This window comes from Tamandua tetradactyla, chromosome 3 (assembly GCF_023851605.1).
Source record: "Tamandua tetradactyla isolate mTamTet1 chromosome 3, mTamTet1.pri, whole genome shotgun sequence".
In the NCBI taxonomy this organism is placed as follows: domain Eukaryota; kingdom Metazoa; phylum Chordata; class Mammalia; order Pilosa; family Myrmecophagidae; genus Tamandua; species Tamandua tetradactyla.
This window is the reverse complement of record NC_135329.1, coordinates 142,556,784-142,572,819: the sequence shown is the minus strand read 5'-3', so window position 1 is coordinate 142,572,819 and position 16,036 is coordinate 142,556,784. Positions and strand designations below refer to the sequence as shown.

The 16,036-nt window shown below is 40.6% G+C and overlaps 1 protein-coding gene across 1 annotated transcript in view; it reads right to left on the bottom strand.

The window, feature by feature from the left end:
- Positions 1 to 59: 59 nt before the first annotated feature.
- GORASP2 (golgi reassembly stacking protein 2) overlaps positions 60 to 16,036 on the bottom strand; it is a 52,304-nt gene continuing 36,327 nt past the window's right edge. Inside the window, exons 8-10 of the mRNA XM_077154114.1 lie at positions 6,718 to 6,807; positions 5,560 to 5,670; positions 60 to 3,852 (exon numbers count right to left, since the gene is read on the bottom strand). Of these exons, the coding sequence (XP_077010229.1) occupies positions 3,521 to 3,852; positions 5,560 to 5,670; positions 6,718 to 6,807 (533 nt within the window). The 3' untranslated portion in view covers positions 60 to 3,520. The remainder of the gene's footprint in view (positions 3,853 to 5,559; positions 5,671 to 6,717; positions 6,808 to 16,036) is intronic.

Genomic DNA, 16,036 nt, shown 5'->3' with positions numbered 1-16,036 from the left:
AAAAGGTAAGGGCTATAAAAATAGGGGCACTCTGCCCCCAAAAAACTTTGACAAAGATGTAATTGAAATAAAATGCATTTTATTTTCTAACAATATAAATGTACCAGTAGCCAAAATTGTCAGAGGCTGTGACATCTAGGGCTCTAGACTGTTAGTCCTCAGCACAACCCATCCCTTGAATTTTAACCCCAGCTTCACCTGCTAAACAGCAGGCCCAGCTAAGCCTTCCCGGACTTCTGTGGCCAGAGACTTTAGACCCCCTGCCTTGAGCTTAATTTGGCATCTCAAAAATGAGGAAGAAGCCAGAAAAGGCCATTTCTGGGTTTCACGATTTACAAGGAATGTAAATCCTGTTAAGCCAAGCAGTTTCAAGGTAAGTAGTTTTAGAAAGGACTAAACATAAAACAGAACAAAAATCAAAAGGGAAAAGATAAAGTCATCATCATACTCAGCAGCAGTAATATACCTTAGCTACCAAAGTCTTCAATTTCTTCAGTCTCTTCTAAAGGTCTTCCCTCTGCTGCTCATTTTAGAGCTGGGTGCCTCTGGAGAGACTGCTGCTTCTCCCTCCATCCTCCACACTGCTGGAGTTAGCATTCTCAAATGCAAATCTGAGCTGGTTCTCACTGCATTCCACCCTCATGGAAATCTTCAGTGATGACAATTTTTAAGACAAAGCTCAAACTTCCTAGCTGAGAACAGAGGGTCTGCTCCAACTCCTTGCTGTTCCTCAAATACTTCCCTTCCTAACCTGGAATGGTTTCTGTCTTCTTTGCCCGATTCTTCTCATCAAATGCCATCTCAGAAACCTTCCTGCCTCTCTTTCAGCACCCTTCGCAGAAGTACCCCTTTCCCTTGCTCTCATCAAATCCTGGGCACACAGTGGACCTGTGTCGTGCCCTCAAGTGTAAGGGTCATACTCAGCTCTATATGTGGCGGCAGATGCTGGTAACTGTCCCTCACTAGCTTTTATCCTCCTCCATAGTATTGGCACCTTGAGACTTAGCTGAACACATGGAGACCCAGAATAAGGACTACATTTCCCAGTCTCCTTTTCAGCTACAAGTGACCGTGTGACTGTTCTTGCCAGGACAGAAGACCAGGTGCCACATGCAACTTCCAAGACATGTCCTTAAAGTGTACCTTCTCTTCTTGCTAGCCAGGCTAAGGATGGAATGACTCAGGCTCCAGCTGCCATTTGAGACCATGTAATAACATTGGGAATGGAAACAACAAACCAACAGAATTCCAAGAGCTAGGGTTATTGACACTGTGGTGGGCCATATGAACCTCAGACTGGCTGCCTCAAACTACCTGAACACAGGAGATGTAAACAATCTTGATTAAGTAAATGATTCTGAGAATTTTTGTAATTGAACCTATCCAAAATTATGTCCTTCCCCTTATCGATAGCCTTGTGCCTCTCATGTATCTGCATTCAGACAGAGTTAACTTCAATGGTGATTCTAACTAGTTATGAACTTACTTGGTGGGAGCTTTAGAGCTCCCTCTCCAGCAGAGCACTCGCCCTGGGGTGCCATGAGGCTCCCTCCCTAGTCTGTGTCCCCTCCAAAGTGGTGAGTGGATTACTGTTATGGATGCTATCTTTGACATATTTCTGGCACCTGGCACTGGATCTATAAATACCTAAACTGGGTTTTCTGAAGGAAGTATAGAAAGTATCTAAGTGTCTTTTACCTCAGGGAAGATCCATTAAGACTGGGTGCATGGGTGGTTCAATGGCAGAATGCTTGTCTGCTATGCAGGAGACTTGGGTCCAGTTCCCAGTCATGAACCCTATCCCCCCCACAAAAAGATTCAATGAGGCAACTGGGGACAAATCTGGGCCCTGTTTTCAAAGTGAATGCTGAGGATCTCACAGAACCTTTAACTTTACATATGCTTATGGACATTTTTCTGGGAAGATGGTCTAGGCTCTCAACATTCTCAAATAAGAACTTTGATCTCAAGAATTAAGAATCACTTGTTCTTGTAGGAACTGCTGTTAAAAAAAGTTTTTTTTCAAAGCTGAAAAATTATTCACTTGTTATTCATTGAAGTATCTCCTTAAAATTTTTTTTTTTAATATGAACATCTTTTAGGAAGTAGTAACAACTTGCCCAACTTACCCCTTTCTGGAAAGCTGAAAATTGTATCACTGAATGTACTTGTGAAAGTTTTTCTATCTGTTATAAGCTCCTTTCCATAAAACATGATTGTGGACCAAGAAAAATAACCTAGAAGTATTTATAATGCAAACAACAGAAGCTATGTAGAGCTGGAGACTTCCTTTATCATTTAGCTTCAACTACAATCCTGGCTTCATGTTTTCTAAAGCTGGCTAGCAGAGGCTCCCCCACCCCCTGCCACTCCTGACATGCTGGGTTGGTGCTGATGACTCTGGTTTCTGGCTGAGTGGTCAGAGGTCAGTCATCAGTCACGTATGGTGCTACTTTAGCAGCATTCACCACTGTAGGAGAAATGAGGTGTTTTCACACAAGCACCAGGTCAATGACTGATGAACTTTTCATCTTATTTCAAAAACAGGTATACAAGATCTGTTTAATTTCATTCAACATATCAATTCCAGTTAACTTATCATCTTTTAAAAAATCAGGAGAAAGCAAATATAAAATGTGAAAAATTACCTTAAAGATGTGTGACAGACTGGGGACTAACAAGTATATACATGGCAATTAGGAGTTGTAATTTAAATATAACACAAGACGTGAAATTATTGTAATTTATTGCTGTAGCTATGTGTACCAGTAGCCATAATATTTTAAGTAGCCACAAAGTGCCACCTTCTGGTTTAAAACTGTGCAACATCTCTTTATTTCTTTTAAATGCCATTTTATGGTGGACTTTATAAGCATAACAGCAGCAGGTACAAAATGTTGTCTGAGTAATTTTGAGAGCTCAAAACAAGGATCTGTGTAGAGGCTGAATAAAAAGATGTTCAATTAATAGTGCACACTGTGTAACTTTAACAAATATCTTTAGTTGGAATTTTCCTGTAAACCTTAGCAGAGATGCAACTCACAGAGACCAAAAGTAAAATATCTCTTTTCATAATTTAGTGAAGTGGTTTGCATTCTTGCAAATGATTTACAAACTACAAGAAATGCCGTGTGTGAGTACTAGACATAAAATATTTTGTTTTCTTACAGAAGGAGAAGTAGGGAGACAGGAAACTCAGTGGACATCCTGTCACTACTTTCCCAAAGATGTACATCCCCAAGAATGGCAGTGGAAACCTGGCAGCAAGCCACCCTTATAATTCTTTTGGTTGTTTTAAAATACAAGCACTTTCTAACTTTCTCTCCCCAGCCCATGAACTGCACCCCAACCTGGCAGGACATAGCCCACATCCTCTTGCTTAGTTTTCCCCTTGGAATTATTTACAGGATGCCTACAGATTCGATACAAACTAGTATGAAATTAATGATAATTTGCATTTCCAAACACGCTCCTGTGGTTAAATAAATATACCACGCCAATTCCAAAGAACGGTTCAAACTTAAGGTGATTCAGAAGCATTTGCATCCGTAACTGCAGAAAGAGGCTTCTCACTGGCCAGGGTGGATTCGCTGACTCTGTCCTCAGCGGTCTTTGCAGGAGGGGTTGTCACATCCACCGTGAGTGAAGAGGCAGCATCTGCCTTGGCAGTAGTCATGACAGGGTCGGAGGGTGGGTTGCTGGTGGGTGGAAGGGAAGACAGCAGCTCCCCAGAGCTTGCTGCAGAAGAGATCTCTGGAGCCAAAGGGAATGGCGGGAGGAACTTGGATGGCATAGGGAGAGGTTCAATGCCAGGTATGTCTTGGGGAGGCAAGAAAGGAAGAGGTGGCAAACCTAGGACAAAAATGGCACAAGATCATATATCCTCCGAGCACTAAGAGGGCAGCAGTCACAGCCAAATGACTATTTTTATTTGCGTTTCATTAAGGAAAGAGAAGTTTAGGAGAGAACACAAACCACACTCTTCACTTTTCCCTAGCTGAAGGCTATGACAGAATTAAACATTCACTGGTCTACTAAGGTTCCTTCAGCTCTAGGCTACATGGAATTCAGTCCCACACTGAGAGGGAAACCCAGCTCAGAGAAGAAAGGCTTTTCCCAGTCAGGATGGACAGGAGCCCACACAGCAAGCAATGCAGCTACACTGAATGCTGGATGGAAGAGTTTACACTTGTTCCAGGTAAGGTGCAAAGCTGAGTTACAGCTGCTGTCTTAATTGACAACAGGAAGAAGAGAAACAGATGCCAACCCTTCTGTGAAAGTTCTGGCCTAATGATTTTAAAATGCAGAATGAAGGAAAGCAATAGTACTTTTTTAAGAAACAAAGGAAATAGAATGCTCATGTGCTACGCAGGAGACCCAGGTTCAATTCCCAGCCCACAGACCCAAGAAAAAAAAAGAAACAAAGGAAAAGCAGGTTGTAAAACAAATCAGGGCAGCCATTGGGTTGGTGAAATCCCTAATACTGTTGGAGTCTTTCAGTTTGGGAGGAGCTAGGACTATAAGAATGAAAGAAAATGTTTACTAAGTAAATGCTAATTTGAGTTTACTAGTACTTCTTTTGTTTTTCAAATCCCATGCTCAGGACCTAAATGGGTTAATGAGGACAGGTTAATAAATACAAACACATAGTGAATGTTACAACAGGGACACATATAGTCTAGACAAAAGTGTGACAATGCACACTACCATGTAATAAGATCACTACTTGGCATCGTTGATAGGCCAAACCACTGAGATATACAATTAAAAATAACCCCTGGCACATGGCCTGCTCAAAGTTTAAGGTAATTTAGATTATGCTTAACTATAAGAGCAGACATCTAGGACACCTTGCTCTTCATTTGGAGGGATAAGCATTTCATTTTGCTAAGTGCAAAGTGAGTATAAACACTAAATATCTGTCTTAACCCTGTGCAGCTAAAATCTCTCACAGTTTTATTACAAAAGCATTCAAGAGTGAAGAATATTTACCAAAAAATAAGCCCAACCTGCTGATCAAAGGAGAGAGCTCTGGTCATCTGTCCAGAGAGCCTATGTTTCTGGGTGGGCCACATAAACATGCAACACTACTCCCTTGGTGGCAACTGCCCCAAACCCAAAAACAATAATGGGCAGTTCATTCACCTCCACTGGGCAAACTGTACATTCTTCATTACATTCAGTTACAGCAAGGCCAATCACTGTTCTTTATTTCTACAACTCGAGTGGTGCTTGAGCTGTCAGGATGCAGGGAAAGGAGTAAAGGGGAGCAGAAGCAGGCAAGCAGAGAGCTGAATGCTTATTGGTAGCTTCAACACATTTTGGATGGTATTTTTACCCATGCCCTCCCTCATCTTTCTATTCTATTGTCTCCCTAAGAATCACAAAGATCATCAGCTCCTTTTTTTTGAAAAGGCTTTTTAATAAAATAATTGATATTTATTTGAAATAGCTCAAATACGTTTGCCCTTTCCAGAAAAATACTCAGAGGCTCGGCTTTCCTGGCTGAAGCTTCTTATAAGAGAGAGTGGTCCTAGGATGGTAAGATCTGCAACATACCCGGGTTCACGACTTCCGGGAAGCCCACACCTGGCATGATGTGTGGTGTGGGGAGGTTGAGATTGGGGAGGGTGGGGAGGTCAGGGAGTCCTGCTGGTAAAGGCATCAGACCTGAAGAGAAGGCAAGAGAAGAACAAAAGGTAAACCACTTCACCTAGAGAAAAAGTCCTTGCATACTGAAAAAGATATTGTCTATTTCAAAGTGAAAATTCTAGAAATTCACTTAATATGTAGCAGTTTTGTATCAAAATAACATTAACAACAACAAAATCTCACTTGTCTGAAATATATTTCCATGACTAAGTGAATACATGACTACATGGATAGGGGTAAAAAAAATAACTAACACTGCGAAAATACTAGAAGAACAAGAATGATGATGGCCTGAGTGCTAATTTATCACAGCACACATGAAATTTTCTTAGTTGGTGAAGACTTACAATCTCTTGGACTCTGTTTTTAAATTTTTTATTCCAAAATAATTTACACTTACAGTCGCAAAAATAATACAAAGAATCCCTTCGTATTATACCTTTCTCTAAATTCCTCAAGTGTTAACATTTAACATACTTGCTTTATCTTTCTGGGTGTGCATACACATTTGTGTAATATTTATCATGTCTGTGTAACAACATCTTAAGTCATACAATTAAAGGCCCTCACAATAAAAGTATATTTGCTCCTTGAAATAATATGGCCATCACTGGGACTATTAAGAGAAATAAAAGTTTAATTTAACATGTGGGGTACTAAAGATCCAAATAAGGAGAACTTTCTTCTGGACACAAACAATACCTATGCACATAAACACTTATAAGGAAGACCTAACTAGGCAGTGCTGAAGAAGGAAACTTTTACATGCTCCTTATTCCTAGTTCATGCTGTTCAGGGCAAAGGCTAAACAGGCTGACAGTAAGAAGCCATAGACTTTGCGGCTAACTAGCTAGGTAATGAACATCTGTTTCCTTGTCTGCTAAAGAAAGTTGCCATTTATCACAATTCGTTTCATTTATCACAATTTACTGCAGAGATGAATGAGATTAAAAGACATAACAAAGTCACCATATATATATACATATATAAGATTTTTTCAATTTTTTAAGATGCAAGACATTAATAATGCTAGTATAATTAAAGAGGTCTTTAGTCCTCTATTACCTGGTAATGTAGTAGTAGCTAGGTTCATTGGTGGCACAGATGTGAGGGACTGGCTTACTTGTAGTGACAATAATGGTACTGTTGGTATACCTAAAATAAATGCACATAAAAAAAAATCCTAGTAAATCCAGTCAACAAAGAATCAACAAACTATATCAAACAATTTTCAGTCCCCCACTTCCACCCCATGGTCAGAACTTCATTCAGTGTCAGTCCGATTTCTGGCTGTGTCACTGGCAGCACATCACCTGTCATGGTATCTACTCAACCGATGGCCCTTGCCAAAGATTGCTATCAGAGTGTGGAAGGTGGAGGCAAGCTCCTCAATCCCACTCCCAGCTAAATGCACTGAACAGGAGGCGTGCCTACCTGATCTAAGCAGGGGCAGATGGGAAAATTGTTTTGGAATTTTGGAAATGAAACACAGAATTTTGATCAATCTCTACTGGGCTCCTGAACTAAGATGTCATGTGAACCTGGGGCTGCTGGGGGTCATGTACTAGGTAACCAGTGAATGTTAATCTGTGGAAGAGGAGAATGACATGGATTGCATGAAAGAGACAAAAGAGCTTTATTCCTTAATAAAGCTATATTTCTTAATAAACTCATAGAGTTTTTCTTTGCTCTGAAAGGATAGATATTCACAGTTTCAAAAATAAGTGACTGGGTCAAGGTGGAATTTAAAATCTAAGGTCCATGAATAAGCTTCACGAGCTCTGTGAAGCTTCTGAAATTGTATACAATATTTTACATGTATGTGCATTCGTTTTTGAGAACAGGGTTCTTCGCTTCATCAGATTCTCAAAGGGACTGGCTGGCTGTTGATTGGTGTGTTCATTCATTCAAGTGTTTTTGGAGTACCTAATATATATTAGACATTGCTCAAAACACTGAGACACTTTATAGTATGAAGAAAGCAGAAATCTCTACCTTTATGAAACTTACATTCTAATGAGGAGCAGGAGACAAAAAGGACACATATAAATAAGTAAAATGCATAACATGAGATGGAGATAAGTTCTCTGCAGAAAAATTAAGCAAGTAAGGGGGACAGGGAGAGTGAGAGGGGTATGTCAAAAAAGGTTACAGTGATCAGTGCCACTTCAAAATGATGTATTCCCAAAATTTCATAATCCAAAAAATCTCAAACCCTACAAAGCAGCTTAAAAGAAAGCACATTTTTTTATACTACTACAATTTCTCTTTGGATTACTTTATGAGCAACAGTACTAAAAGTGAAAATGGAATAACAAATGTCTGGCAAAAAATTATTTCTCATGTCATGATGCTAGAAACATTTTAGTACTTTTAAACTGATTTACTCAAAGTGAAAACATGACTTTTTAAAGTCTCTTTTGAACAATTATTGCTTTATTTACATATCTCTCCTTTAATACTCAAGAAGCTATTTCTCTGAGTGTAATAAAGTCAGGAATCTCAGTGAATATGCTTGTAAGATAATTCAAATATGACTATCATGTAATGAGGGAAGATTTAAAAGATGACAAAAAGAAACAGAAACGTGAAGAGAGATGTCTATCACCTAAAATCAGAAGAGCTATTATATGGCAATGGAGCACCTTTATTTTAAAACAGTTGAGTGTTGTTCAGACACAGAATGGGCTACTAGCTTGGGAAATATCCTAATCCACCCTTTACTAAGTCTATACAGGAAGAATTAGAGAACCATCTCATGGGATGGGAAGGAAAAAAAATCATAATATGTAAAACAATGCTTGAATGCAATAAACTTTAAGATCCTTTCCAATTGCATCTATGATTAAATACTGATGACATATTTAATTTCATATAGGAAATATTATAAAAGTAGACTGTAGTGGTGACTGCACAACTCTATAAATGCACTAAAAATCATTGAGTTGCATACTTACTATGACCTAATTTTATGGTATGTAAATTATCCCTCTATAAAGCTGGGAAAAAACCCAACAAAGAATAGGGAGTGGGGCAATATGGATGAAATATATTGATAACTGTGGAAGCTGGGTAACAGGGAGTTGTTACACTGTTCTTCTACTTTCATATATATTTGAAAATTTTAATAACAATATTAAAATTTTAAATTTCATCTTCGGGATATAAAATCAAGACCCTGGAGAAGAGGTGGAATTTGAACCCAGGTGGACCAACTCCAGAGACCATACTCTTAATCTTACTGCATCTTGGTGAGCTGCTTTAAACCTATTCCAGGACAAAATGGGAAATAAATTCATTTTAAATAGTAAATATTAAAAAAAGTTAAGGGGCCCGGTAAATGGAGGTGGTTGAAAGATGCACTGACTGAGAAGTAGACTGGTGAATGATGATATATAGAAATGATCAAACATTGTGCTGCTACAAAAAGGCAGAAGTTGTGAGGCATGCAACAATGTGAATAAACCTACGGGATATTTGGTGAGGCAAATAAGCCAGATTATAAAAGAGCAAATAACGTATGATCTCATTTAGTAAATACTTACAACAAAACCAGGGCCTGGATTGAAAGCTCTTACGGCAGTCACACTTAGTTTGGAGCAGTAATTGTTATTTCTGGATTTTGAGAGACTAGTTTATGTATGTATAACCTGCTATTTAGAGATAAGAACAAAGCCGACTAGGTTGGGAATAAGGTAATTCACACTACAGTGGTAAGGAAGGTATTGTCTATATTTTAGAACCTCACCCATTCTTTGAGACCAAAGGAAGAAAGGTTTGTTTTGCCCAGAACAAATTTTCTGTAGCACATAATCTAACTCAACCTGTCTGGATAGATCATTTAAACAATCCAAACACACGGAGCTCAGAATAAGAATGAGAGCCTTTAATCCTGTATAGTTTAATATAATGCCTGGATACATGGCAGAGTATACTAAGCAGATAATCAAAAAGTATTGACAAAGTTCCTTGAGAGATGGGAGAAAAAATATGGAACTATTAAACTTTATCATCAGGGAAATCCCGGATACAGTGTCAAACATTAGGGACACCCAAATCAATAGCCCAAGCCCTTGATCTTGAGGCTTGTTCTTGTGAACATTACGTACGAAGCGGAGAAGCTTAGCCTACCTAAGGGTGTGCCTAAGGGTCAGCTCCGGAAGACCTCTTTTGTTGCTCAGATGTGGCCCCTCTCTCTCTCTAAGCCCAACTCTGCAAATGAAACCACTGCCATCCCTCCTACATGGGACATGACACCCAGGGGTGAAAGGCTCCCTGGCGGCGTGGGAGATGACCTCCAGGGATGAGCCTGGCCCTGGTACCATGAAATCAACGATGCCATCCTGACCAAAAGGGGGAAAAAGTCTAACAAATAAGGTATCAATGGCTGAGAGAGTTCAAATAGAGTCAAGAAGCTGCCCTGGAGGTCCTCTTACGCAAGCTTCAGTGAGACATTGCTAATAACTCACCAAATCCCAACCAAAACCACTTCTGCCAAACCTAAAGAACGCCTAGGGCAATATATAAGATGCTACAGAAGCAAAAGAAAGAAAGGGTAGTTTTGGGTCCTTGCCTTTAAGAAAAAACAAAACTTGGTATAACAAGTGTCCTGAGCACTGGCTAAATAACTGTAATACATGATGCATGTTAAAAATTGATAAAGGCCATTCTCCACGGAAAAGTTAGAGAAGGAACAGGAGGGTGACTGAGTGTATCGTGGTGATTCAGGACTGTAGCTGGAGAGCCTTCTGCACCACATATGGCAGCTCTGGTTGCAGAGGCCGAAGAACTGAGAGGCAAAAAGATAGAGACTGGTGCAGAGGTACGGAGCCCGCAGAAGTACATGGATGGGCGCCTGGGACTAGGGAGTAAGCCAGGATGTATTACCCTCAACAGTGCAGCCCTGTGACCAGCAACTCACCCCACACCCCACGCACCCAAACCCTGTCATCTGCTCCCATTCCCCGCGCTCCAGGTGCCCCCACCCCACCAGACGCCAGTGCATGTACTGCCCACACCACCACACCAAGTGCAGCCCACCCACCTCTCCTGCACCCCTTCCAGCACAACCTCCCCCTCCCTGTTCCCTGCAGACGCTTGCCAGTACATAAAGGCTGTGGGCACTAACCTCCATATCTAGGCTGCCCCACCTCCCTTCCCTACCACCCATAGTGTTGCACAGCCTCACTCCGCCCACTCTGAGCTCTGTGCATCCATTTATGGCACTCCTAAGCCCACGCATGCACACAGGCCTCCAATCATGTCATTCAGCTCTGGGAACCGCATTTACAACAGTCCTAGAACCGTGTATATGCATGGCCTTCAGCTACACTTCACAGATCTGAGAAAGTGCTGACCTGAGCAGCCAGGTCACATCTGCCCTCAACCCACAAAGGCATAAAGCTGACCTGCTGCCACAGCTCTACGCATGTGCACAAAGGGCACTGTGCCTTAGATTAGGGCACAACATGATTATACCTCCCAGACCGGCACACCCGCACAGTTACATCCTCCTTGGCCACTGGGTACCCATGTTCACAAACTTCAGCTTAACACCCCCAAACTGCACCTATACCTGCCCTGAAACAAATCACCACACTGAGTGCCTACCCTGTGCCCTGCTCCCTGCTATACAACTGTCCTGCAAACATAAGGCCTTAGGACTACTGAAAGATATCAAATCCCAAAGTGAATCAATCAAGACATTTACATGCTACAGAGACAGCAGAAGATCACTAAGCATATCACAATGTAGACAGATATAGCCCTGCCCAATGATCAAATTAAAACATCAGAGGAGACACAGATGCTAGAACAACTAATCAAAGATGTTCATACAACTCTACTTAATAAAATAAGTGGGATAGCAAATGACATAAAGGAGATCAAGAAGACAGTAGAAAAGCATAAAGAGGAATTTGAAAGAATAAATAGAAAAATAGCGATATGAAGATTAAAGACTGCTGATCAAATACAAAACATACTAGAGGCACACAACAACAGATTTGAAGAGACAGAAGAAAGAATAAGTGATACAGAGGACAGGATAATTGACTTTGAAGACTCAAAACAGCAAATGGCAAAAAAGATGGAAAAAACTAAATGGGAACTCAGGGAAATGATAGACAAAACAAAGCGCACAAATAAAAGAATCATTGCTGTCCCAAAAGGAGAAGAGAGGAGTAAAGGCCTAGGAAGAATAGTTGAGGATATATGGGGAAAAATTTCCCAACCCTCATAAAGGGCATAAATATACAAGTCAAAGAAGCCCAAAGAACTCAGAATAAATCCAAACAGGCCTTCCCCAAGGCACATACTAATCAGTCTGTCAAATGTTGAAGAGAAGCAGAAAATCCTGAAAGTGGCAAGAGAAAAACAATCTATTACATACAAGGGAAATCAAATAAGACTGAGTTCAGACTACTCCACTAGCACCCTGGAGGCAAGAAGGCAGTGGTATGATATATTCAAGATCCTGAAAGAGAAAAACTTCCAGCCAAGAATTCTGTACCCAACCAAACTGTCCTTCAAAACTGAGTGAGAGATTAAACTTTTCAAAGACAAGAGGTCCTGAAACAATTTGTTAATAAGAGACCAGCCCTACGAGAAATACTAAAAGCAGTTCTGCCAGCTGAAAAAAAAAAAAGGACAGGATAGGGAGGTCTGGAGGAGGGCACAGAATTGAAGAATACCACTAAGGGTAATTTAAAGAATACAAAGAGAAAGAGGGAAAAGAATATATAGATCTGATTAATATAATAAAAAGATAAGATGGTGGAATCAAGAAACACCTTTTCAGTAATAACTCTGAATGTTAATGGACTAAAATTACCAATTAAAAGATACAGATTGGTGGAATGGATTAAGAAACGTAATCCAGCTATATGCTGTTTAGAAGAGACGCATTCAGACATAAGGATACAAATAGATTGAAAGTGAAAGGATGGAAAAAGATTTTCCACGCAAGTTGTAACCAAAAGAAAGCAGGAGAAGCTATACTAATATCGGATAAAATAGACTTTAAATGTAAAGACATCATAAGAGACAAAGAAGGACACTATATACTAATTAAAGGGTCAATTCACCATGAAGATATAACAATCATAAATGTTAACGCTTCCAGTCAAGGAGCTCCAAAGTACATGAGACAGACACTGGCAAAACTGAAGGGAGCGATAGATGTTTCAACAATAACAGCAGGAGACTTCAATACACCACTCTCCTCTATAGATAGAACAACCAGACGTAAGATCAACAAGGAAATAGAGAAGTTAAATAAATTGATAAATGAATTAGATCTAACAGACATATATAGGTTATTGCATCTCAAAAAGCATGAGGTCATACATTCTTCTCTAGTACTCATGGAACATTCTTCAGGATAGATCATATGCTAGGGCACAAAACAGGTCTTTAAAATATAAAAATACTGAAATTATTCAAAACATTTTCTCTGATCACAATGGGATGAAGCTGGATCTCAATAACCCCCAAAGAATGAGAACATTCACAAACATATGGAAATCAAATAACACACTCTTAAACAACCAGTGGGTCAAAGAAGAATTGCTAGAGAAATCAGTAGCTATCTGGAGATGAATGAAAGTGAGAATACAACTTATCAGCACTTATGGGATGCAGTAAAAGCTGTGCTGAGCTGGAAGATGGCGGCTTAGTAAGACGCGCGGATCTTAGTTTCTTCTCCAGGACACCTACTAGGGGAGTAGAAACGATACAGAAAGCGCCCAAAGCCACAACAGAGATAAAAAAGACAGCGTACCCCATCCTGGAACGGCTGGCTGGCTGAGAGAAGCAGCTCGGGTGAGATCGCCGAGGCGCGCGGGCCTTACCGGGCGGGGTGGCAAGCGGCCGGAGTTACTCCCTTCCCCCTTCCCGGGCCGGCTGGGAGAAGTGGAGAGGTGGTCCCCTGAAACCAAGGCGACTGGCGCCCACACCACGCGCAGCCCCCGGACCAACTGAGAGAATTGGATCGGAAACCCCCAGGCCGCGGAGAACGGTGACGGGTGGGGGAGGCCCCTTCCAAACCCGTGACTCCCGGGGAACGTGCACTCTCTCGGGCGGGCCGCTGCCGCTGGCGCCCTCCCGCCACGCTTGTTGCCCAGGGCCGACTAGGAAATTCGGACGGGCTCTTTCCCTGGCTGCGGCGACCAGCAACCCTCCCTGCGTTCGGACACCCTCCCTGCGTTCGGACACCCTCCCTGCGTTCGGACCCTGGGCCGGCTCAAGCCGCTTCGGCTAGCGAACCCCCAGGACGGCGAGAGTTTTCCAAAGTTAAAGGTCCCACAGCACCTTTTACTGGTGGGACCCGCAGACAAACGTGTGCCACGAGCGCCACCTACTGGGTAGGATAAGAAAAACAGAACCCAGAGATTTCACAGAAAAATATTACAACCTTGCTGGGTCCAACACCAAGAGAAATCTGAATAAATGCCCAGACGCCAGCAGCAGAAGATAACTGTCCACGCTCAAAAGATTGAGAATATGGCTCAGTCAAAGGAACAAACCAATAGCTCAAATGAGACACAAGAGCTGAGACAACTAATGCTGAATATACGAACAGAAATGGAAAACCTCTTCAAAAATGAAATCGATAAATTGAGGGAGGACATGAAGAGGACATGGGCTGAACATAAAGAAGAAATAGAAAAACTGAAAAAACAAATCGCAGAACTTATGGAAGTGAAGGATAAAGTAGCAAACATAGAAAAAATAATGGATACCTACAATGATAGATTTAAAGAGACAGAAGATAGAATTAGTGATTTGGAGGATGGAACATCTGAATTCCAAAAAGAAACAGAAACTATAGGGAAAAGAATGGAAAAATTTGAACAGGGTATCAGGGAACTCAAGGACAATATGAACCGCACAAATATACGTGTTGTGGGTGTCCCAGAAGGAGAAGAGAAGGGAAAAGGAGGAGAAAAACTAATGGAAGAAATTATCACTGAAAATTTCCCAACTCTTATGAAAGACCTAAAATTACAGATCCAAGAAGTGCAGCGCACCCCAAAGAGATTAGACCCAAATAGGCATTCTCCAAGACACTTACTAGTTAGAATGTCAGAGGTCAAAGAGAAAGAGAGGATCTTGAAAGCAGCAAGAGAAAAACAATCCATTACATACAAGGGAAACCCAATAAGACTTTGTGTAGATTTCTCAGCAGAAACCATGGAAGCTAGAAGACAGTGGGATGATATATTTAAAATACTAAAAGAGAAAAACTGCCAACCAAGACTCCTATATCCAGCAAAATTATCCTTCAAAAATGAGGGAGAAATTAAAACATTCTCAGACAAAAAGTCACTGAAAGAATTTGTGACCAAGAGACCAGCTCTGCAAGAAATACTAAAGGGAGCACTAGAGTCAGATACAAAAAGACAGAAGAGAGAGATATGGAAAAGAGTGTAGAAAGAAGGAAAATCAGATATGATATATATAATACAAAAGGCAAAATGTTGGGGGAAAATATTATCCAAACAGTAATAACACTAAATGTCAATGGACTGAATTCCCCAATCAAAAGACACAGATTGGCAGAATGGATTAAAAAACAGGATCCTTCGATATGCTGTCTACAGGAAACACATCTTAGACCCAAAGATAAACATAGGTTGAAAGTGAAAGGTTGGGAAAAGATATTTCATGCAAATAACAACCAGAAAAGAGCAGGAGTGGCTATACTAATATCCAACAAATTAGACTTCAAATGTAAAACAGTTAAAAGAGACAAAGAAGGACACTATATACTAATAAAAGGAACAATTAAACAAGAAGACATAACAATCATAAATATTTACGCACCGAATCAGAATGCCCCAAAATACGTGAGGAATATACTGCAAACACTGAAAAGGGAAATAGACTCATATACCATAATAGTTGGAGACTTCAACTCACCACTCTCATCAAGGGACAGAACATCTAGACAGAGGATCAACAAAGAAATAGAGAATCTGAATATTACTATAAATGAACTAGACTTAATAGACATTTATAGGACATTACATCCCACAACAGCAGGATACACCTTTTTCTCAAGTGCTCATGGATCATTCTCAAAGATAGACCATATGCTGGGTCACAAAGCAAGTCTTAACAAATTTAAAAAGATTGAAATCTTACACAACACTTTCTCGGACCATAAAGGAATGATGTTGGAAATCAATAATAGGCAGAGTGCCAGAAAATTCACAAATACGTGGAGGGTCAACAACACACTCCTAAACAACGACTGGGTCAAAGAAGAAATTGCAAGAGAAATTAGCAAATACCTCGAGGCGAATGAAAATGAAAACACAACATATCAAAACTTATGGGACGCAGCAAAGGCAGTGCTAAGAGGGAAATTTATTGCTCTAAA